Source organism: Arachis hypogaea, chromosome 16 (assembly GCF_003086295.3).
Source record: "Arachis hypogaea cultivar Tifrunner chromosome 16, arahy.Tifrunner.gnm2.J5K5, whole genome shotgun sequence".
Lineage (NCBI taxonomy): Eukaryota > Viridiplantae > Streptophyta > Magnoliopsida > Fabales > Fabaceae > Arachis > Arachis hypogaea.
Window position 1 is genome coordinate 110,321,736 of NC_092051.1, and position 24,925 is coordinate 110,346,660.

Consider the following 24,925-nt stretch of genomic DNA (forward strand, 5'->3'; position numbering starts at 1 on the left):
GGATAGCCATCTGGGCGTTAAACGCCAGAAAGAAGCATCTTCTGGGCGTTGAACGCCAGAAAGAAGCTCCTTCTGGGCGTTTAACGCCAGATTTACAGCGTCCTGGGCGTTCAGAAAAACGCCCAGTGACAAAGGAGTTCCTGGCGTTCAACGCCAGAAAGAAGCAACAGCTGGGCGTTGAACGCCCAGGAGAAGCAGCAATTGGGCGTTGAATGCCCAAAACATGCAGCGTTTGGGCGTTCAAACGCCAGGATGGTGGGGAGGAGGTGAATTCATTTTTACTTCATATTTTTCATTTTAATTTTAATTTTCATGTTTCAACTCAAGATTTCTTGCATAAACATGTTACAAACCCTGATTTCTAAAATCCCTAATTTCTAAAAACCCTACTTTAAAAATATCAAATGTATCTTAATCTATAAGCACAAATCCCTTTTTTCAATCCAATTCAACTCTTTTTCAAATTTTCAAAACAAATCTATATCTTTTCATTCTAAAATCTTTTCAACTAATCAATATCTTTTTCAAATCTCCACATTATCTTTTTTTTCAAAATCCAGATTTATCTTTTTCAAATATCTTTCATATCTTTTCAATCTTAAATTATATCTTTTCTTATCATACTTTTCGAAAACCCACCCCCCTCCTTTTTAAAAACACCTTCGGCCTCCCTTCTCTCATCCACCATTCGACACAAGCTCTCCTTCTACCCATCTCCTTTCTTTACTTTTGCTTGAGGACAAGCAAACCTCTAAGTTTGGTGTGTTTATCCGTGATCACTAAACCATACCCACTAAGATCATGGCTCCTAAAGGAAAACAACCCACTCCAAGAGGCAAGAAAGAGAGTGTTCCAAAACCACTTTGGAATCAAGGGAGGTTCTTAACCAAAGAACATTCAGGCCATTACTACAAAATAATGGGTCTAAGATCAGTGATCCCGGAAGTCAAGTTCGATCTGAAAGAAGATGAATATCCGGAGATCCAAGAGCAGATTCGAAACAGGAACTGGGAAGTCCTAGCTAATCCTGAAACGAAAGTGGGAAGGAATATGGTTCAGGAATTCTACGCTAATCTGTGGTAAACAGACAGGCAGAGAATATCTGGAACTGCCCTCTATGACTATAGGACTGTGGTCAGAGGAAAGATTGTTCACATCCACCCTGACAAAATCAGGGAGATCTTTAAGCTACCTCAGCTGAAAGATGACCCAGACTCCTTCAATAGGAGAATGATGAGAACAAACAAGGGCCTGGATAAGATTTTAGAGGATATATGCATCCCTGGAGCCAGGTGGACCACCAGCACGAAGGGTGTCCCAAATCAACTCAAGAGAGAAGATCTCAAACCAGTCGCCAGAGGATGGCTGGACTTCATTGGGCGTTCTATATTGCCCACCAGCAACCGTTCTGAAGTCAATGTTAGAAGAGCAGTGATGATCCATTGCATTATATTGGGAAAAGAAGTAGAAGTTCATCAACTGATCCCATTTGAATTCTACATACTTGCAAACAAGAACTCCAAGGATGTCAAGTTGGCTTATCCAAGCCTAATCTCTATGCTCTGCAAAGATGCTGGAGTGAAGATGGGAATAACAGGGTATATATCAGTGGAGCAGCCAATCACTAAAATCACAATGGAAAAATAACAAGTGCAGGATGATTCCATCAAGAGGAGGGCGCAAGAATTCCTACCAGAACTCCCTCAATTTGAATACTGGGAACATCTTGAAGTATCGGTTACTAAGTTGCAAGAAGCTATGGACCAAATAAAAGAAGAACAGCAAAATCAAAACCGCATGCTCTGCAAACTGCTCAGAGAACAAGAAGTGTAAGGGCGTGAATTGAAGGAATTAAAGCATCAGAAACTATCTCTTGAAGGGCCAAGCACTCCACAGACTAAAGAGGCATCCACTTCCCAACTTCAAGGTTGTTGAGTTCTGATCTTAACCTTAACCCTGTGATAACTGTTTTTATTTGAGTTTTACCTTAGGAGTCATATAGTAGTAATTAGTATCTATATTTTTGATTTTATCTCCAATTAAGCTATAATTTAATTTTCTCATCATCATTAAACATGAATAAAATAGAAGAATTTCTTTAGAATAAGAGGCAATATTTTTCGAATTTTTAATAAGAAAAATTCTAATTATCTACATGTGGTGGCAATGCTTTCTGTCTTCTGAATAAATGCTTGAACAGTGTATATGTCTTTTGAATTTGATGTTTAAGACTGTTAAATATGTTGGCTCTTGAAAGAATGATGAACATGAGACATGTTATTGATAATCTGAAAAATCATAAAAATGATTCTTGAAGCAAGAAAAAGCAGTGAATACAAAAGCTTGCAAAAAAAATAGAGAAAGAAAAAGAAAAAGCAAGCAGAAAAAGCCAAAGCTCTTAAAACCAAAAGGCAAGAGCAAAAAGCCAATAGCCCTTAAAACCAAAAGGCAAGGGTAATAAAAAGGATCCAAGGCTTTGAGCATCAGTGGATAGGAGGGCCTGAGGAAACCAAATCCTGGTCTAAGCGGCTAAACCAAGTTGTCCCTAACCATGTGCTTGTGGCGTGAAGGTGTCAAGTGAAAACTTGAGACTGAGCGGTTAAAGTCAAGGTCCAAAGCAAAAAGAAGAGTGTGCTTAAGAACCCTGGACACCTCTAATTGGGGACTTTAGTAAAGCTAAGTCACAATCTGAAAAGGTTCACCCAATTATGTGTCTGTGGCATTTATGTATCCGGTGGTAATACTGGAAAACAAAGTGCTTAGGGCCACGGCCAAGACTCATAAAGTAGCTGTGTTCAAAAATCATCATATTGAAATAGGAGAATCAATAACACTATCTGAATTCTAAGTTCCTATAGATGCCAATCACTCTGAGCTTCAAAGGATAAAGTGAGGTGCCAAAACTGTTCGGAAGCAAAAAGCTACTAGTCCCGCTCATCTAATTAGAATCTGAGCTTCACTCAAAAACTCTGAGATATTATTGTTTCTTGACTTATTAGTATTCTATTTTATTTATCTAGTTACTTGGGGACAAGCAACAGTTTAAGTTTGGTGTTGTGATGAGCGGATATTTTATACGCTTTTTGGGGTTAATTTCATATAGTTTTTAATATGTTTTAGTTAGTTTTTAGTTTATTTCCATAAGTTTCTAAGCAAAATTTATATTTCTGGACTTTACTATGAGTTTGTGTGTTTTTCTGTAATTTTAGATATTTTCTGGCTGAAATTGAGGGAGCTGAGCAAAAATCTTATTCAGGCTGAAAAAGGACTGCTAATGCTGTTGGATCCTGACCTCTCTGCACTCGAAATGGAATTTCTGGAGCTACAAGAGTCCCATTGACGCACTTCCAATTGCGTTGGAAAGTAGACATCCAGGGCTTTCCAGCAATATATAATAGTCCATACTTTGCTCAAGGATAGATGACGTAAACTGGCGTTCAACGCCAGTTCCATGTTGCAGTCTGGCATCCAGCGCCAAAAACAAGTTACAAGTTGGAGTTCAACGCCAGAAACAGGTTACAACCTGGCGTTGAATGCCCAAAACAGCCCAGGCACGTGAGAAGCTTTAGTCTCAGCCCCAGCACACACCAAGTGGGCCCCAGAAGTCGATTTCTGCACTATCTATCATAGTTTACTCATTTTCTGTAAACCTAGGTTATGAGTTTAGTATTTAAACAACTTTTAGAGATTTATTTTGTATCTCATGACATTTTAGATCTAAAATTTGTACCTTTTGGCAGCATGAGTCTCTAAACTCCATTGTTGGGGGTGAGGAGCTCTACAGCGTCTCGATGAATTAATGCAAGTACTTATGTTTTTCATTCAAACATGCGTGTTCCTCTCTAAGATACTCATTCGCGCTTAACTATGGAGAGGGTGATGATCTGTGACACTTATCACCTTCCTCAATCCATGAACATGTGTCTGACAACCACCTCCGTTCTACATTAGAATGAATGATTATCTCTTAGATTCCTTAATCAGAATCTTCGTGGTATAAGCTAGATTGATGGCGGCATTCATGAGAATCCGGAAAGTCTAAACCATGTCTGTGGTATTCTGAGTAGGATTCTGGGATTGGATGACTGTGACGGGCTTCAAACTCGCGAGTGCTGGGCGTAGTGACAGACGCAAAAGGATAGTAAATCCTATTCCAATATGATCGAGAACCTCCAGATGATTAGCCGTACTGTGACAGAGCATTTGGACCATTTTCACTGAGGAGATGGGAAGTAGCCATTGACAACGGTGACACCTTACATAGAGCTTGCCATGGAAGGAACTTTGCACTTTTTCATGCATGAGGGAAGAGGAATACAAGAGAAAAGCTTAAATTCAGAAGACAAAGCATCTCCAAAACTCCAACATATTCTCCATTACTGCATAATAAGTATTTATTTCAAGCCAACAATCTCCGTGGGATCGACCCTTACTCACGTAAGGTATTACTTGGACGACCCAGTGCACTTGCTGGTTAGTGGTACGAGTTGTAAAAAGTGTGATTTACAATTCGTGCACCAGGGACGCTCCTGCTACTGGTTCTATCCGGGACAGGTAATCAGCTACTTGGTTCTCTGTCCCTTTTCTGTCTCTTATTTCTATATCAAACTCTTGCAGAACCAACACCCATCTTATGAGTCTGGGTTTTGAATCCTGCTTTGTGAAGAGATATTTTAGAGCAGCATGGTCAGTGTACACAATCACTTTTGATCCTACTAAATAAGATCTGAACTTGTCAATGACATAAACCACTGCAAGCAACTCCTTTTCTGTGGTTGTGTAATTCTTCTGCGCGTCATTTAGAATACGGCTAGTATAATAAAAGACATGCAGAAGCTTGTCATGCCTCTGTCCCAATACTGCACCAATGGCATGGTCACTAGCATCACACATTAGTTCGAATGGTAATGTCCAGTCTGGTGCAGAAATGACTGGTGCTGTGACCAGCTTAGCTTTCAGAGTCTCAAAGGCCTGCAAACACTCTGTGTCAAAGACAAATGGTGTATCAGCGGCTAGCAGATTGCTCAGAGGTTTTGCAATTTTTGAAAAATTCTTTATAAATCTCTTATAGAATCCTGCATTCCCCAGAAAGCTTCTAATTGCCTTAACATTGGCAGGTGGTGGTAATTGTTCAATTTCCTCTACCTTAGCTTGATCCACCTCTATTCCCTTGTTCGAAATTCTGTGCCCAAGGACAATTCCTTCAGTCACCATAAAGTGACATTTCTCCCAGTTTAAATCCACGTTAGTCTCTTGGCACCTTTTCAGAACAAGTGTTAGATGGTCAAGACAGGAGCTGAATGAGTCTCCAAATACTGAGAAGTCATCCATAAAGACTTCCAAAAATTTCTCTACCATATCAGAGAAGATAGAGAGCATGCACCTCTAAAAGGTTACATGTGCATTGCACAGACCAAATGGCATCCTTCTGTAGGCAAATACTCCAAATGGACATGTGAATACTGTTTTCTCTTGGTCCTGAGGATCTACTGCAATTTGGTTGTAACCTGAATAGCCATCCAAAAAGCAGTAGTATTCATGACCTGCTAGTCTCTCTAGCATCTGGTCTATGAATGGTAAAGGAAAATGATTCTTTTTGGTGGCTATATTGAGCCTTCTGTAGTCAATACACATACGCCACCCTGTAACTAGTCTTGGGGAACCAGTTCATTCTTTTCATTATGAACCACTGTCAAACCTCCCTTCTTGGGGATAACTTGGACAGGGCTCACCCAGGGGCTATCAGAAATAGGACAAATAATCTCAGCCTCTAGTAACTTAGTGACCTCTTTCTGCACCACCTCCTTCATGGCTGGATTCAGCCGCCTCTGTGGTTAAACCACTGGCTTAGCATCATCCTCCAATAGGATCTTGTGCATGCATCTGGCTGGGCTAATGCCCTTGAGATCACTTATGGACCACCCAAGAGCTGTCTTGTGTGTCCTTAGCACCTGAATTAGTGCTTTCTCTTCCTGTGGCTTTAAAGCAGAGCTTATGATTACCGAAAAAGTGTCATCTTCTCCCAGAAATGCATATTTCAGGGATGGTGGTAGTGGTTTGAGCTTGGGTTTAGGAGGCTTCTCCTCTTCCTTAGGAGTTTTCAGAGGTTTTTCTGTTTTCTCTAGTTCCTCCAGATCAGGCTGAACATCTTTAAAAATGTCCTCTAGATCTGATTTGAGATTCTCAGTCATATTGATCTCTTCCACCAAGGAGTCAATAATATCAGCGCTCAAGCAGTCCTTTGATGTGTCTGGATGCTGCATAGCTTTGACAGCATTCAACTTAAACTCATCCTCATTGACTCTCAAGGTTATCTCCCCTTTTTGGACGTCAATAAGGGTTCGTCCAGTTGCTAGGAAATGTCTTCCTAGAATGAGAGTTGCACTCTTGTGCTCCTCTATTTCCAGCACTACAAAGTCAGTGGAAAAGGCAAATGGCCCAACCTTGACAATCATGTCCTCAATTACGCCTGATGGAATTTTAATGGAGCCATCAGCAAGTTGGAGACATATTCGGGTTGGTTTGACTTCTTCAGTCAAACCAAGATTTTTGATAGTGGATGCAGGTATTAGGTTGATACTTGCCCCAAGATCACATAGAGCTGTCTTGGTACAAGCATCCTCTAATGTGCATGGTATCATAAACCTTTCGGGATCTTTAAGCTTCTCTGGTAAGCTTTTCAGAATGACTGCACTGCATTCTTCAGTGAGGAAAACTTTTTCAGTTTCTCTCCAATCCTTCTTATGACTTAAGATCTCTTTCATGAACTTAGCATAAAAGGGTATTTGCTCAAGTGCCTCTGCAAAAAGAATCTTTATTTCAAGAGTCCTGAGATAGTCTACAAAGCGGGAAAATTATTTATCCTGTTCCGCCTGGCAGAGTTTCTGAGGATAAGGCATCTTGGCTTTATATTCTTCAACCTTAGTTGCTGCAGGCTTACTTCCTACAGAAGTGGTTGGAGAAGCCTGCCTAAGGGGGTTGTTATCAGCACTTGCAGGTGTCTGATCCCCCATTGGCATTTGAACGCCAGAATCGGGTGTTGTATGGCCGTTTAATGCCAGATTGCCACTCTTTTCTGGCGTTTGGACGCCATAATTAGCCATCTACTGGGCGTTTAATGCCAATTTTTCACCCTTTTCTGGCGTTTGAACGCCAGAATCATTCCTCTCTGGGCTCTTACTGTCCTCAGAGGGATTTTGGACAGTGGCTTGGTCATCCTCTGTCATTTATTCCTTTCTTGGCTTTCTGCTGTCTTGAGTTGAGGCATTCAATGTCTTCCCACTCCTTAAATGAACAGCTTGTCACTCTTCTGTTATCTGTTTAAATAACTACTATCTTGTCTGATCTAATTGTGCTTCCATATTCTTGTTAGCATTTTTAGTATCTTGTAGCATCTCTTTAAATTCTGCTAACTGTTTTGTTATAAAAAGCAATTGCTGATTGAGTTCAGCAACTTGTTCTGGAGGACTAAGTTCAGTGGATACTGCTTTAGCCTCTTCTTTCATGGAGGACTCACTACTTAAGTACAGATGCTGATTTCTAGCAACTGTATCAATGAGCTCTTGAGCCTCTTCAATTGTCTTTCTCATGTGTATAGATCCACCAGCTGAATGGTCTAGAGATATCTGGGCCTTTTCTGTAAGCCCGAAGTACATCTGCACCCATTCTGAAAATATTTCAGAGGGGCATTTCCTTAGCATCTCTCTGTACCTCTCCCAGGCATTATAAAGAGATTCATTATCCTCTTGTTTAAAGCCTTGGATGTCCAGCCTTAGCTGTGTCTTCCTTTTTGGAGGGAAATATTGATTCAGGAATTTGTCTGATAACTGTTTCCATGTTCTTATGCTTGCTGTGGGTTGGTTATTTAACCACCTCTTAGCTTGATCTTTTACAGCAAATGAAAACAGTAATAATCTGTAGACATCCTGATCTACTTCCTTATCACGTACTGTGTCAGCAATTTGTAAGAACTGTGCCAGAAACTCAGTAGGTTCTTCCTGTGGAAGACCGGAATACTAGCAGTTTTGCTGCACCATCATAATGAGCTGAGGGTTTAGCTTAAAATTGCTGGCTCTGATGGGGGGTATACAGATACTACTCCCATATGAAGCAGTAGTAGGGTTAGCATACAACCCCAGAGTCCTTTTGGACTGTTCATTTTCACTTAGGTCCATGATGGAGAAAGGGAGATGATGTGGATTGTAAATAAAAATATTTATTTATTATTTTTATTTAAAATTTTTTTTGAAATTAAGGAAATTAAAATAAAGTAAATGGGAAAATGGTATAAGTTTCGAAAATTAAAAGAAGAGAAATAAAAGAAATTAGAAAACTAAATTAATTAATTAATTAATTAAAAAGATTTAAAAAATTATGGGTGAGAATTTTCGAAAAATGAAGAGAGAGAAAGTGGTTAGGAAGTTTTAAAAAAGATATGTCTTAAAATTTAAGATACTTGTAAGAAAATAAATAAATAAAAGAAAAGATTTGAAAAAGATATGATTTTAAAATTTTAAAGGTTGAAACTTTCTTAACAAGAAAACACCAAACTTAAAATTTTTCAATCAAAATAATAAAATAGGACAACTAATTCGAAAATTGAAAAAAAAAGAAAAAGATTTTGAAAAATTTTATAAAAGATTTTCAAAAAATATAAAAAAGGAAATTGAAAAAAATTTGTTTTGAAAAAATTTAAAAAGATAATTTTTTTAAAATTGAAATTTTAACTTGACTAATAAGAAACTACCAAATTTTAAAAATTTTGACTAAGTCAACCTAAGGAATTCGAAAATGATGAGTAAATAAAGGAAAAGATATTTTTTAAATTTAATGAGGAAAGAGAAAAACAATGAAATGACACCAAACTTAGAATTTTTAGATCAAAACAAAGAAAACAAACAAGAAAACTTTGAATGTCAAGATGAACACCAAGAACAAATTTTTGGAAATCTTTAAGAAAAGAAAAACACAAAGGACACCAAACTTAAAAAATTTTATACTTTGGACACTAATAATTCTAAAATGCACAAGAAAAACAAGGAAAGACACAAAACAAGAAAAATTAAAGATCAAACAAGGAAAATAAACAAGAATAACTTGAAGATCAAGAAAGAACAAGAAACATAAAACTCAAAAATATGAAGAATAAAAAAAACATACAATTCGAAAAATTGAAGGAAAATAAAAATATGCAATTGACACCAAACTTAAAACATGAAACTAAACTCAAACAGAAGATTCAATTATTAGTTTATTGGTTTTTATCTATTTGTTAAAAATTTTCAAAAAAATCTAGAAAAGAAAACAAGAATTTTAAAATTTTAACAAAAAAAAAAAAAACCATAATAGAAGACTCAATTTTTGTGACTCTAAACTAAAAAGATAAATTTTTCCTAATCTAAGTAACAAGATGAACCGTCAGTTGTTCAAACTCGAACAATCCCCGGCAACGGCGCCAAAAACTTGGTGCACGGAATTGCAATCACACCTTTGCAACTCCGCACAACTAACCAGCAAGTGCACTGGGTCGTCCAAGTAATACCTTACGTGAGTAAGGGTCGATCCCATGGAGATTGCCAGCTTGAAGCAAGCTATGGTTATCTTGTAAATCTTAGTCAGGAGATTAATGATAAAAATGATTTTGTTTATGAAAAGTAAATAACATGAAATGAATGGTACTTGTGATTCAGTAACGAGGAACAGGCTGAGGTTCCGGAGATGCTCTGTCGTCTGAATCTCTGCTTTCCTACTGTCTTCTTCTCCAAACACGCATGGCTTCCTTCAATGGCAAGCTGTATGTTGGTGGATCACCGTTGTCAATGGCTACCATCCGTCCTCTCGGATGAAAAATACCAGGCACGATTTCTGTACGGCTAATCAACTGTCGGATCTCTCGTCTCGGATGAAAAATACCAGGTACAGCTACCGCACGGCTAATCATCTGTCCGTTCTCACTTGTGTCGAAATAGGATCTCTCTATCCTTTTGCACACTGTCACTGCTCCCAACATTCGTGAATTTGAAGCTCGTCACAGTTATCCCGTTCCAGATCCTACTCAGAATACCACAGACAAGGTTTAGACTTTCCGGATCTCAGGAATGCTGCCAATTGGTTCTAGTCTCTACCACGAAGGTTCTAATCTCACGGACTCGGTCCGTGGATTAGAGACCCAAGAGATACGCACTCAAGCTGTCGCCCAATGACTACGTTGAGCTCAGGTAGAACGGGAGTGGTTGTCAGGCACGCGTTCATAAATTTGAGAATGATGATAAGTGTCACAGATCATCATGTTCTCTACATTGATGTACGAGTGAGTATCTTAGAACAGAATCAAGCGTGATTGAATAGAAAACAATAGTAATTGCATTAATCCATTGAGACACAGCAGAGCTCCTCACCCCCACCTAAGGGGTTTAGAGACTCATGCCGTAGAAAATACAATATCAGATGTAAAATGTCATGAGTTGCAAAATGAATCTCTAAAAGTAGTTTTTATACTAAACTAGTAACTTAGGTTTACAGAAAATGAGTAACTAGGTGTAAATAGTGTAGAATTCCACTTTCGGAGCCCACTTGGTGAGTGTTTGGGCTGAGCTTTCAAGCTTCCACGTGCATATGCCTCAAATTGGAGTTAAACGCCACCCTGGGTGCCAAAATGGGCGTTTAACGCCAAGAAGTGTGCCAGTTCTGGCGTTTTACGCCAGAAAAGGGTCTTTGGCTGGCGTTTAACGCCAGTTTAGGCCATCAAATCTCGGGCAAGATGTCTACTTTTCAACGCAATTGAGAGCGCGCCAATTGGGCTTCTGTAGCTCCAGAAAATTCACTTTGAGTGCAGGAGGGTTAGAATCCAACAGCTTCTGCAGTCCTTTCTCAGCCTCTGAATCAGATTTTTGCTCATGTCCCTCAATTTCATCCAGAAAATACCTGAAATTACAGAAAAATACACAAACTCAGAGTAAAGTCCAGAAATGTGATTTTTGCACAAAAACTAATAAAATATAATAAAAAGTAACTAAAACATACTAAAAACTACCTAAAAATAATGCCAAAAAGCGTATAAATTATCCGCTCATCATCACTCCATCAAATGCCATGGTACGAAATCTTTCCTTTCTTCGTTCACCCACTTCACCATTTCTGTGCAGTCGAAGGATTAGGGCTCAACAATTTGAAAGATTGGGAGAGGTAGCGAAACGGCGTCGTTTTTGTGCCTTGGGACTAATTTGTCCTGTTTCCATAAGCTTATGGCCACGTGTCATCCGTTACGGATAGCTCAGCTTCACGTTTGCCACGTCAGAGTTTTCTGTCTGGTCCAACGGAGTGAATTCAACAGAAAGGTTAATTTGTCCACGTTTTATGGGGTCAGGGACATGAAAGTATTTTCCTTTCTTCGAGGATGAAAATTTTTGTCAAAAAAAAAAGATCAGGGACCTATTTGTCCTTATTCTATAATTAATTTTCGACAAAATATAGTGTACACATTTATTTTATAACATTCACCGATAAACCTATAAACATACGCATAACTCCAGAAGGGTGCTTGGTCGTTTGGATTTTTTTTTCTTTTATTTTCATCGCACTTATTTTCTTACATTTGAAAGAGGGCAATTTACGAAAATAAAATATTTGAGTTCCAAAATTACCGAAATACAACTTTTGCTGTTTGGATAAAAAATACAACTTTCTACAAAACTATATAAACCGTGGAAGGGGTCCCACGGATTCAAAATACACGTAAACCGCTGGAAGGGTCCACGGTTTACGTTGATCACGCATTTGGAAGAAACCGTGGTAGGGTTCTACGGTCTATGTGAGGATGCAAAATATGCATAAACCGTGGAAGGGGTCCAACGGTTTATGCATGCACCGAGTTCTAAATGTATTCGTTGTTATGGAAGAAGCTTTCAGTAATTGAAGTTAATTTTTACACACAAGTAACATTTTAGTGTGTATTTGGATTACAGTTTACAAACGAGAGTTTGTATAAAATTAAGGGTAAAATATATTTTTTGTCCTTAAAGTTTGCAAAAGTTTGGAAAATACTCCTAAGTTTTATTTTGTTTCAATTTTGTCCCCAAAATTTTTGATTTGCATCAAATATACCCTCGACGGCTAAATTTTTAAAAAATTGAAGACCAATCTAACAATAATACATAAAAATTATGTTTGATTTACTTGTGTTGAGGGGTTGTTATTATGAAATTGTTGTTGAATGGATCTTAAATACATCTTATTAGTTAATTTTATAATAAAATTAATATTTACTTACTAAAATAAAAATAACATATAAAAATAGACAAAATATATTTTTAAATAAAAATAAAAAAATATAAATTTTATATATATATAAAAATATTTAATCAAATATATTACATTTTTTAAGTATTAACTGAGAATGTTACTTTAGTATTTTTTACATCGTACTCTTATTCTAGTAATCTCAATAATCTTATTCTTAATATTAATTTGGAATCCAACGTTTATGATTTTATTATTATCTATAATTAATTTTTTTATTTAATTTATCTTTTTTAATAGAATCATTATTTATATATTATAAAAAATTATACTAAAACATAGTATATGAGAATTACAATTATAAAAGAGAGTACTAAAAATAAGAAAAAAATTAAATATTTATTTTGTAGTGATTGAAATAAATTGAAAAATTCTTGATGATCTTTTTTATATAGTATATTTTTAATATTTTTTTTAATATGCTATAATTTTTTACTATTATTATTATTATTATTTACAGTTAATTTTCTAGCCTAGTTACTAAGAAGAAGAAAAAGCAAAATTAGCTTGACTACTGCCAACTTAAATATTCTTGAAATCAGACTCAAAGGCCAACTAAAAAGGTATGCCTTCAACAATCCAATTATGCACTCTGAATTATTTGTCCATTTGGAATTTGGTTTCAGCATAAGGTTTCTCATGCTAATTTTCAATGCATCCATTTCTTTTCTTTCTTTGCACATGGCTAACATTGTGTCAGCAGACTGGATTTTTAGGACTTTGCGACAATAAGGTGGATGCAATTGATTTTTACACAGACTAAATCCAAAAACTTTCAAAAGAAGCTAATATTACCAAGCCTTCTTGTGCAATTTCATGTACTTCATAATTTCTTGTTTACTTGGTGGATCTATGCCATCATTGTAAACATTTAATAATACTTCTCCATTTCATAATTTGATTGCAAACTCACTCCAAGTTGGTATATATAGTGAAATTTGGTGCATGCATAAACTGTAAAAGGAGTCCAACAGTTTAAGTATATTTTGCATCCTCACAGAAACCGTAAAACCCCTACCACGGTTTCTTCTCAAATGCATAATCAACGTAAACCGTGGAACCCCTCCAACGGTTTACATATATTTTGAATCCGTGGGACTCCTTCTACGGTTTACATAGTTTTGTAAAAAATTGCATTTTCGTATTTAAACTGTAAAAGTTGTATTTTGGTAATTTTGGAACTCAAATGTTTTATTTTCATAAATTGCCCTTTGAAAGATAAAATGGTGTGAATTTTCACTAGAAGATGCGGAAATGTTTAAATCCCAATTAGGTTAGATTATTTTGGCAAGATTATTGGGCACAAATTATTTGCAGAAAATGAAAAATTCTTGAAAAGATTTTTATGATAGATACAATTAATGAGCACATATTTTAGAGTTGACATATTCTTTTTCTATTTTCTTTACAAAGAAAACATACCATTAGAAAACTGGAAACAACAGGAACCACAGCAACATGTGGATGGATCCTTATGCTTTCTTTATTGATGCAGTTTATGTAACATTATGAATTTAAATTGAGACGTGGAATAGATAAACATGAGCACCCTTTGGTGGAACTCTGTTCTATTTGGAAGGAAGACTGATCTTTTCCATGGCACTGGCAAGCCGCTCTTTGTCGGAGTTGGATCCTGATGCTGATGATGACGATACTTCAGTTTCATCCGGGGGGAAAGATCTTCCGCCCCAACGAACAAGATCTTTGATGATGGTTTTGAGCTCAGTATCCTTGTTCAAAGATTCCAGCGTGGCATGTACACCTGACAACAGTTTCCAAGCAGAACAAGATCATAATATTCCAGAAAATCAGTTTGATAATAGCATATTAGAATTAAGAGAAAGCGTAAGACATACGGTATCTCCAATAATGCTTTGGATTTGTGGGGTCATTGATTGTCTCCTCTGTCGCGGGGCGTGTAGTATATTCTTCTTTTAATGCTAGCAAGTCCTGCAGACCGGATTGCACGCGGTTGTGAAGTGAACAGAAAAAAAAACACTAAAATGGAGGAATCCAGCATTCAGGTTCTTCTTTAAACATGAGTTTTACAATCTGTTACAATACCTGGAGAGGGAAAATTGCCAACATTGATGGGGCTTCAACATGTTGCCTTATAACAAAATGTGCAACTTCTGGAGTGCATCGATCGGGTGGTAACTCATCAGACTCCACCACATTCTTGAAATAGCGCAGTCTTCTATCTTCATCTTCTTCCCACCAGGCACGCAAGGTGGAGCAGTCGTGACAAGACGGGGCGCATACCTGCACATTTCCATAGCTCAGAATCAAATGAACTTTTTGCTCCGGTTTCAAAAACTATATCAGTTCTTCAAAACACTCGACTCATAAGCATAATACAACAACGAATCTGTTTGACCAGCGTTCTGAATCACAAAACTAATAAACCTCCCAAAGGCCAACACATTTAACGTTCTGATATTTAAAGCTCAGGATGTTTGAATATAAGGTTTAAATAAAACACAACAGATAACATGAAGATGTGAAAACAGCAACATCAAAATCTTTCCAATATGAAAATTCAACCAGCAAGGCCAACAAAAATCAAGAATGATCAGTATTGCAGAAAGATTACTGTCATGTAGCTGTACTGGGAAGGAATACCAAACTCCAGACCAGGTTCATTGGGCATGCGTTGAATCCGCAACCCAACCAATCCCAGCTCTTGCATAACCTAAAACAACAAATTTTGATACAATCTCTTTAATATCTTCAGCTTAAGTTAGAACATATATATATAAGAGAGAGAGTATGAAAAAGCATAATAGACATACAGGATGGACACAAGAAGGAATAAGACCCAAATCTTCTCCACATGCCAGCATGTCTGATGAGTTCAGAAGGACGGGTAGGGTCTTCAACGCATTTTCCCTCCAAAGATTCTCTTGACGATGGAAATAGTAGTCGTAGTATAATCTTTTGAGAACATTCTTGCTGTATTACATATCAAGCAGTAAGAGCCTTTGTGAGATGATATCAAGACGAAGTCGAATTGCAAACGGAAATTTTGTACTAGATACTGAATAACAGTTGTATAACTATTTCAGTGTCAAATAACTGAGGTACCTTTTATCATCCAAATCCTTGAAGCTTGAAGTATCCTCAAGGTTGAAACGAGGATAAAATTTTCTTGGATCCTCTGGATCTTGGATAAGAACTATATTCTGCAAGCCAAAAGCCGAAAGGTCAGAACAGAATATAGGACTTTAAAGAGTGACACCAAGATGAAACAGATCATAAAACTGAAAAATATTCAAAATGTATTAACAGAAAAATCCATGTTAAAAGTTGAATACTTAGACTCTGATATGTGACTGTCTGGAATGTAAAACTTTTCAAAATAGTTAAAATGGAGTGCCACGTCATTCTAGTAAATAGTAAGGTTTTCACTTGCAGTGGAATTTGAAGAGGTTCTTAAAATAACTAAACCATATATGTTCCCCAATTGTTAAAGTCCCTTTTCATGGTCAATTTTAATCAAAATTATATTAATATTGATTAGTGCAACATTTAAATGTAAATATCGAAAAGTGAAAGAGAGACGAATTACAAAAAGGAAGGCAAATCTGTTATGCCGTTGCTACCTGTAAAAGATCAAAGAGGGTGCGCCGCAGTTTGTCTTCACTCTCTAACAAGAGGGAACTTTCAGCACAACTTTTTAGCTTGGAAACAACTTTTTTCTCTGTGTTGCAATCCTCCTTGAACTAAAATCATTTATAAATAGTAAACACTTTTTGGGCAAGACAGTTCAACATTCTGACATAAAAAAAATTTCACAACAGAATTGACAAAGAATTTAATCCTCAGAAGGACGCTTTTCATATTTCTAAACAACACATGATAAAATATCTAAACCTCTCAAATTGATGCCATCAAATCCTTCGAGTTAAATTGACTCAATTCCCTCTTGCCTCATTGACAAATAACCAATTCAATGCCCACAGCTGCACTTGCTTTCGTATGACCAAGTATTTATAAAAGCTAACTTGGCCATATTTTTAAGCAATATTATGTGAAACTTATTTTAATCATATCATTAACGTAGGATTAACAGTATCAAATCTCTGAGTATCTGTATGTGATCTAAACTCTTGTTTGCCCTATTCTCATAGGCACGTACAATTTCAATATAATTACTTACCTAACAAATTAATCTTTAAGGAGAGATGGTCATACACAAAGGAATCTATACAGAAAATGATTATCACCTCATAGCAGTTCTTCTCATATTCATTCAGAAAAGTTGTTGCAACAAATGCCCAAGCAGCTCCGAATTTTTGCTGAGTAAGAAAATGAAAATATTATAGTACAACTTGCCACAAGAAGCAAATTTACTAGACCTATAACGAAAAAACAGACAGCACCCGGAAGGTGAATCATTTGCACATAACGAAAATTAGTGTACAAGGTAGCCTACTAACCTGCAAGAGTCCCTGCCTAATGTATGGACGACTCAGGCGATTAAAGTCCCATATGCCCTCCCTTTCAAGTTCCTCCTAAAATATATATAATAAAGATGATAAATTTGACTACACTGAATGAAAATCGTTCAAAGTTAGAGCACTTCAGCAAGTGTTGACCACATTAAGAGCATAAGTATACCTGACTTAGAGGAATAGATGGTCGGAATTTTCCAACTAAACCAGTGGCAGCATGATCTGGAAGCTCCCAGATTCGAAAGAATCCCAATATGTGGTCAATCCTATAAGCTGTAAAATATTTTGCCATCTGTCAAAGATATAAGCAAAATTAATCTTCAACCTCAACACTTAAGTTGCAGAGATTATTCTCATGTTAACCATAGGAACAAGAACTCAAATGCAAAACCTGTGTCAAGCGAGCTCGCCACCAGCCATAGTTGTCTTTTGACATTTCTTCCCAATTATAAGTTGGAAAGCCCCAATTCTGGCCGTTCTTATCAAAATAATCTGGAGGTGCTCCTGTGGAAGTATTCATTCGGAACAGATTTGGATAAACCCAAGTATCAACACTGTTCCTATCAACTCCAATAGGAAGATCTCCCTTTAGAACCACTCTCCTCTTTCTCGCATATTCTGCAGCTTCAGATAACTGTTGGAATGAGTTAGATTCTTTTTGCCAAGTGCTTTGACAGCTATGAAGAAAAACTTGAATGATAGGGCTCGATTGAACTTACTTGTAAGTGTAGATGGTATTGAATATAGTATTGGAAGCAAATTATCTCATAATGCAAGCTTTCCTTTGATACAAGTTTCTCAAGCTACAAAAGTATGATACCAGAATAAATTCTCATCAAGATTATGATTATGTTGGTTTTAAGGTGGAAATTTAAATCATAAAAAAAAAGAAAAGAAGATAATGTACCTTATCTTCTGAATAATGAGCAAAACAACCCCATTGAGTGCGATCTGATGTCTCGAAAAAGTCCCGCAGGAAACAGAAGGCAGCATAGGGTTTCAACCAACCCTATTACCATGAACAACAGAACATAAAATAAATAAATAAATAAATATTGACCATGGGAATTTCACTGTGAAGGAGGAAAAATAATTGGTAAAAGAAACAAAAAGATAAGACAGATCAAAGCTCTTTTTGCAAACATATTAAGCAGTAGCATTATGCAGCGGTAAGACCTCGTTCTCTGCAAAAAACTCCTTAAAGGAACTCGAGTTAAGTATCACATCTTTCTCTAGGTCGAAAATTTTCTTGGCAATTGAGAGTTTAGCAGCCATTGTAGCCTCATAATCAACATCCTGCACAGACACATAAGGCTTAATCAACTGCAATAAAAGCCCTAATATAGTTAAAGAAAACATATCAAATAATAATGCATGTGTCAATTACAAAGTATTCATATTACGTTTAAGGTAACAGTAAAAGATGAAAATCCATAACTGTTTCTACTTTCTACTCTAAAAGGTTCCACCACTAGTTTCTCTACATTCAAGCCAGGGATAGAATCTAATAAATATTTTTTGGTCAATTAATTGTGAAAATTGAATTTTCAAAAATTGAAACATACATCCATAGGTGAAACATTGTTTCTGTCTTAAAAGAAAGGAAAAGAGAACGAAGTGAGATTGAATACTGAGAATGGTTTAGCTTTTACGACTTTGGCAACATCATCACTTCTAAAACCCGAAAAAAATATTTAAAAAAAAAAAACAGAAAAACAGCAATTACAAGCCAATTTGGAATTTTGGACATGAAGTTGTATATAAAACAACACCAATTTAAAAGAAGGAGGACACAAGGTGGGGAGATGAATTGTTTTTCCTGTGATGGTAAACTATTCCAATGGCTGTGTCAAGAGCAAGATATATTTAAATAATTAAAGATATTATATAGCATTACCTTCAAATCCAATTGTTGTTTTGCCTTCTCAATCTCTTCCTGTTTAACGGAAAAACAAAGCATTTATATTATCAGCATTTTTAAGTTGTTATCAGTTATCACTAGTTCACTACTATTCAATAGAGAACGAAATTCCAAAAAATAACCTTGATCTCCTTAGGTATGTTCTTAGAAAGTGCTTGAACTCGCAGGTACAATGGATGCAATGCAAATACTGATAGTGAACTGAAAAACAAGCACATTGTGAGATCACAACATTTAATCACAAAAACAAATATTTCATCCATCTTAGATGTGATAAAATTAATTTCAAAGACATTTAAATATGATGCATGTGGTTTGTACATTATATAAATTTAGAATCAGACAGAACATATAAATTGAGAAGTCAAGCAGATGCCACTTCAAAGTTGTACGGAGATCAAAGATGGCAGTTTGAAAATTTTCATTCCCTACATTAAGCTTTCATTTTTCTTTTTGCCAAATTTCCAGCATAAAGCAAAGTAAACAATCCATGCTTTTATAATACAGATACACTTGTTATATACAAGGTATCCATCCATGTTCAACCTCTACTATGATTTGAACATAATGTCATGTCATACCTGTATGGATAAGAATCCCACCACATCCTGTGAACTGATGTGTCATTGATAGGTAAAAGTTGAACTAAATGAAATCCGGATGCTACAGCCCAGTCTACTAGTAATTTAAGGTCAAGAAACTCTCCAACTCCGAGATCACATTCCGACCTAACAGAAAACATAGGGATCGCCACACCAGCACCACGCCAAGGTGTTTCCTGGTGACAGGAAAAAATTATATATAAAATGAATATAAAGAAAGAAAAGAGAACAACAAATTAAACTATTACCAACTTACTCGCATCATGCTATCTGAAAGACATATATATTTTGCCTCACTCCTTGAGGAGCTAATGGAGACTTCACGATTTAGGCCATTCTCTATAGAAACATTGCCAGCCCCACCATATTTGCAATATCTATACGTGGAATTTAGCTAAGGAAGAATGTAAGGTAGGATGAGAATAATAGTGGAAACAATAATGTAAGATTTTAATTGTATAGTAAATAATGAAATGTTCAAAATGGATATCTTATTGGAAAATCACTCCTTTTCATCAGACATTCAGCTTGCCACATGGATTTGCCACAATATCTGAGTTTTAATCCATTTTCAGGCTTCCACTTCCCTAACTTTTCATGGCTTCCAATCACACATATCTGCAAAATTTCAAGAGAGGTCACTAATTCATCAGAAGTGCCAATTCTTAGAGTGCGATTATGAGCAGAACCAAAAGATTATGAATTTAGAGTCCATGCAGATAAGAACATTAGCCATTTAGGAATAAAAAGATCTCACTGATGTGTCTTTCTCAATGCTTGGGCAGTTTATCCTGAACAGAATGACTATGGATTCCGCTGGTCATCAAACGTCAAAATTTATGAGTTATCAGAAGAATAATAGCACACACTTTACACACACAAAAAACCTAAGCTCAAAAAGGATGGACTGAGAAAAAAGCTACCTTCCAGCTCAAATTTACTATTGTTGGCTTCTATGGCAGCTGCCTCTTTGCTCGGATCCCAGCTTTGCCGGAAAATAACATCTCTAAAAGCACTTCGAAAAGGGATACCATCTGAGCCTGTCTGTAATTAATAAAAATACAAGAAAAGGAACTTAGCTAGACATATATATAAAAGAAGGCTTTTATCTTAACAAAAATCTATTAAATTATACCAGGGATGAGATTTAAGTTCAACTTCTAGAAGTAATTTTTGTAATAAAAAGTTTCAAGGAGCAGCTTCCGCATGGAGAACAAAAAACCAAAAAAAAAAAAAAAAAAAAAAAAAAACAGCTGAAGTCTACACCATTTAAAGTATTGCGGTGAAACTGAGCAAAATGACAGAGACAAAAAAGACCATGAATCTGCGATGAAACATCACAGACCATATGTTTGTTGTATAAAAGCATTAGAATGTGTTATATTATACACACAGTACAAAGAACACAAAAAAAAGTGTAACTAATTTATCCTTGTGACAGAAAAACCATATAATTTTCTGCAAATTGACAGCTTAAAAAGTAATATGTGCTAAATCCACCCTCCAAAAAACTCAGAAGACTGGAATTGAATAAGCACCTACTAATTACTAAATATCTTTTCATACAGCCACCTCAACACAAAGTGTCACTAGCACAAGATCGCAGATTAGGTACTAGCGCCTACAATTCGCTCATCCCAAGTAACTGAGAAATATCAACTTAAATCACAGAATCTGCACAATATGATGATTAAGGCTTAAGCACCATATTTTTAGTATGGGTATATTCTTTCAGTATTTGAATTGTCAAATAAAGTATAATACTGAAAAGGTCTGCTAGATGGCTCTACATTCTTCTTGTTTTATTAGGGAATTTTATTAGAATAGTAACACTCTGGATGTGTACTCACAAAACCAACAAAAAGGCAACCGTACAAAGAATTCCTTAGAATGGAAAGATACGGGTAGCACCTGCCAAAGATCACGGAACTCGATCTCCTGCCCACTCTGTATGCCTTCAGGGAGCGCCAATTCGCGCCTCTTTCCCATCTCAGACCGCAGAACATTTCTATTATCATCTACCACATAATATTGGTATTGGCATTGGAACCCTTTTGGCACTGTGATGCTGCCACTCCAGATGAGCTCAGCCCCTTGATGAATGGGGGTGAGCAGCACACCCTTCTTCACATTCCACGAACCGAGCACTGACACAGAACCACACACCAGCAAACTCTGACCCCAATGGGTGAAATATGGTAACTGGAAGGTTATCTTCACTGATTTGCTTCCAGAAAGCAATCCAGTATTCACCATATCTTCTCAAATGTATTTAACAGAATAGAAAATATCCAAAATCTGGCCAAAAAAAGTGTGATTATCTGTATAGAACTGTAGATGAAAGGTCAGAGAAATATAAAATGCATGGAACCCTCAAAGTATAAGCAAAATTCAAATTCCTTTTTTTTTTAAAATTAAAGTGCTTCAATTTCTGACTTCACATCTAAACTCTTCATACACATTCTTCCCCTTTGTCTAATCAAACAAATAATGGATCTCGGATACTCTATTAAACACCAAACACCCTTCGGCCAAAATTCAATAAAATTGAAGTATCACGGACAGAGAAACTCCGAATAACATGAAATGAGTTTATCAAAAATCTAATATTTACTCTGAAAATGAAATGGGTTGATGAAATTTACCAGATAAAAAGAGAGGGGCCTAATTCAATTCACCTTTTCTTCAACCACGGCAAGCCTTCTCAAGAGAACATGACAATAAATAAAATTAAAAAAGTAGAGTGAAAATGGAGTTTGTTTGATTCTGAGAGCAAATGTGGGGAAACGGAGAGATATTTTTTAATTTAAAAAAGTGTTTCAAGTGCAATTTGAGATGAATGAGACAGCCAACGGTTCAGAAATGCTGGCTCTGTGAGATTTGATATTTTATATGATTGGAGTAGTGTGTGTGTGTGATTTGTATGCGAGATATTTTTGTTAATTTTTTATGATACGATAAAATTTTGGCTGAAATGGATGGAGTGAAGTCCAATCATTGTTGCTTTCACAATCTGCAGAGTTTTAGTTCCTCGTGAATTTTCTTTTCTGGAATGATCACAAGGATATTCAGAAAGATCGCATACTTTTTATTGGGGGCGCTGATACTTGCAGCTGAAAATTAATTTTGATTTTTTTATTTTTAGTTTCTCACCGTGGCCAAGGATGAATTTATGGTGGGTACTCCAATAAAAATTTTATAATTATCTTTATGTGAATTTTTTTTTTTTACTTTTGGATGATGAATTATAGGGTTAGATTTTGATATGTAATAAAAGTGTTGCTTTTATTTAAAATATGACCAAATAAATAAATCATACTTTTTTACAAAACATCTTCATAAAAAGATATTTTTGACATCTTCATTTGAGTAGCTCCCTTAATTTATTGTGCATGAGAACCCTATTTAAAAAGGAAAAGTATAGGTAGACAATGAAAATACTAAACAATGTGAATAATAGATATATCGGATATTCAATTCACTTAAGTGTGCGGATAGTTATCCTAATATTAAGATTTAGGTGGGTAATTTATGAGTGTAGTGTGTTTTTACTTTATTGGGCCAATTTTAAAGCCCATTGTTCACATTGTTCACAAAAACCATTGTCTACCTAACAAAGTCCATTCAGTTCCGCGAGATAAACAATGGGATTGTGAACAACGGGCTGCACCCACAAACCCAATAACACATTTACTTATTTTCACCTTTACATATCCTAAACCCTAATTCACCACAACCATTCCACCGTCGCAACCCTTGTGACGACATTCATCGCCGCCTCCCCTGTGATACCGCTCACTGTTAACAGCACGAAACTTCTCAGCACCGCATTTGCCTGCCGTCACCGCAACAAAGCCACCTTCTCCCTTTGTGTTCTATCACTGCCCCAACGCCGCACCTCAGCCCCTGCCACCACGCCGTCATTGCCTCTCGCGAGCTTCGTTCCACGCGTCCTCCCCAACGCCGCGTTAACCCAGCTACACATGTACTCGCCAACGCTACGCCGACCAACCCGCCACCGCCTCGACGTGAATTCTAAGCAATGTCCCTGCCCAGCATGGTCGTTGTCGCAGCCTCGAACCAGTGCCGATCGTTCTCCCTGCCACGCATCTTCAACGGCCAAGCCCGACCTAACCTGTCACTGCGCCACCACCTTGCGGATGTAGAATCAAGCAAATCAAGTAAAATACCAATGATTTATCCAAATAAACATCCACTTTAGAATGAAAAGAACCATTCGCAAATATAGTAAAATGAACATCTGACTTAGTTCATAAGAAACAAGTAACGAGACAGCAGCTGCAGGAGGTACCGGGTCGCGATCGGTGGCACAGAATTGCGAGAGAGTGGTTGCGGAAAAATAAAAAAAATTAAAAGTAGGATTAAACCTAATTAATTCAAAATTTGATTTTTAAAATTAAAATTAACTTTCTTTTTTAACCTATTGTTTATGTTGTTTAAAAAAAGCGTTGTTCTCCTGTACTTTTTTTTTTATTTTATCGCTGACTAATAGATTGTTGTATATACAAACCGTGATATAATTTTGATTTTATTAGTGTAGTGTAGTGTAATGTGTAAGACAGAGTTACACACAAATCAAGTTCACGTAATCAGGCCCGTTTTTTAAAATTTTTTGAATAGTGTACAATGATAATAATTATTTTTTTCTATTAAATGAATTAATTTGACCTGATAAATTTTTTTTACTCAATCTTTAGTATTTAATAATTAACTTGAAATTTTCATTTTATATATATGTTTTCATGATCAATTCTCAAACTTAAATAAAATTGGTGTTCTTTATTAGAAATTAGTTAAGACATGAAAAAATATTATTTATCCATAATTATTTTTTTTAAGTTAACTTTAATTTTATCGTAGCATCTATATCAGTTGAAAGAACTTTTTAAATTATGAATATTATAAAGAATCGATTACGTAATCGTAGGAAGATGAATTTTTAAATGAATGTTTGGTAACATATATATAAAGAGAGATATTTTTTTTTTTTTGGTATCTAAGGATAAAGAAAGAAAAGAAAGAAACAAAAGAAAAGACGACAACAAAGCTAAGAAGCCAAAGCAATAGTCAAATCCTTTTGGATTAGGTGCAAGGTCACTTCAGGTGGATCAAACCACTCTGAATGAACATCCCCTCCTTTTGTAGTAGTTCTAGCAAGAAATTCAGCAACCAAATCTATTGTTCGCAGCATAGGAACAACCCTAACCTTCTACTTTCTCTCCAATAATTCAATAATCTTGCAAATAAGATCCTTATCCTTGGCATGGTTCATAGCATTCACATCACGAAGGATGGGCACAGCCTCCAGGTAGTCCGTCTTGCATATAATGTCTCGAAATCTCGTATCCCAGGCCAAGATCAAACCTATGAAAATAGCAAAATGCTCACCGCTGAGAGTAGAATCCGTTGGCGATTCCCCAGAGCATCCCTTTAAGCAAATACCTTCAAAGTTTCGAATAATATAACCAAATCTACCAAGCTGGCTATCTTCAAAGAAACTCGCATCACAATTAATCTTATAGGTATTACCAGGAAGTGCTTTCCAATTTTGAGGAAGTGAGGACGTCCTTGCTAGCACTTGGTGATGAACGAATTTTTGACGGTTTAGAATTTCACAAATGAAATCTCGT

At 36.3% G+C, this 24,925-nt stretch overlaps 1 protein-coding gene across 2 annotated transcripts; it reads right to left on the bottom strand.

Annotated features, from left to right (window-relative positions):
• Nucleotides 1–13,607: 13,607 nt before the first annotated feature.
• LOC112754644 (4-alpha-glucanotransferase DPE2) lies at nt 13,608–22,355 on the bottom strand. 2 transcript variants are annotated; one of them, XM_025802341.3, is made up of 23 exons: nt 21,920–22,355; nt 21,186–21,572; nt 20,198–20,318; nt 20,032–20,090; nt 19,765–19,892; nt 19,531–19,657; nt 19,254–19,450; nt 18,795–18,873; nt 18,649–18,687; nt 17,928–18,047; nt 17,659–17,760; nt 17,471–17,554; nt 17,143–17,385; nt 16,918–17,043; nt 16,737–16,811; nt 16,524–16,595; nt 15,900–16,019; nt 15,382–15,479; nt 15,090–15,249; nt 14,891–14,989; nt 14,362–14,559; nt 14,154–14,247; nt 13,608–14,059 (listed from the first exon to the last, which is right to left on the bottom strand). In XM_025802341.3, exons 2-23 carry the CDS (start codon nt 21,528–21,530, stop codon nt 13,866–13,868), a joined length of 2,880 nt encoding a protein of 959 aa, XP_025658126.1. In that variant the 5' UTR covers nt 21,531–21,572; nt 21,920–22,355; the 3' UTR covers nt 13,608–13,865. The 2 variants fall into 2 exon arrangements, with proteins under 2 accessions (XP_025658126.1, XP_025658127.1); XM_025802342.3 differs by having other exon boundaries at nt 21,186–21,605.
• Between the last annotated feature and the right edge of the window lie 2,570 nt (nt 22,356–24,925).

Excerpts from the sequence above, each read along its gene's own strand:
- LOC112754644 (XM_025802341.3), bottom strand. The coding sequence starts at position 21,530 with ATGGTGAATACTGGATTGCTTTCTGGAAGCAAATCAGTGAAGATAACC. Across the intron at positions 17,761-17,927 it reads AGTTTTTTGCAGAGAACGAG|GGTTGGTTGAAACCCTATGC; the intron begins GTCTTACCGCTG and ends TCATGGTAATAG. Across the intron at positions 14,990-15,089 it reads TTCCTTCTTGTGTCCATCCT|GTTATGCAAGAGCTGGGATT; the intron begins GTATGTCTATTA and ends TTGTTGTTTTAG.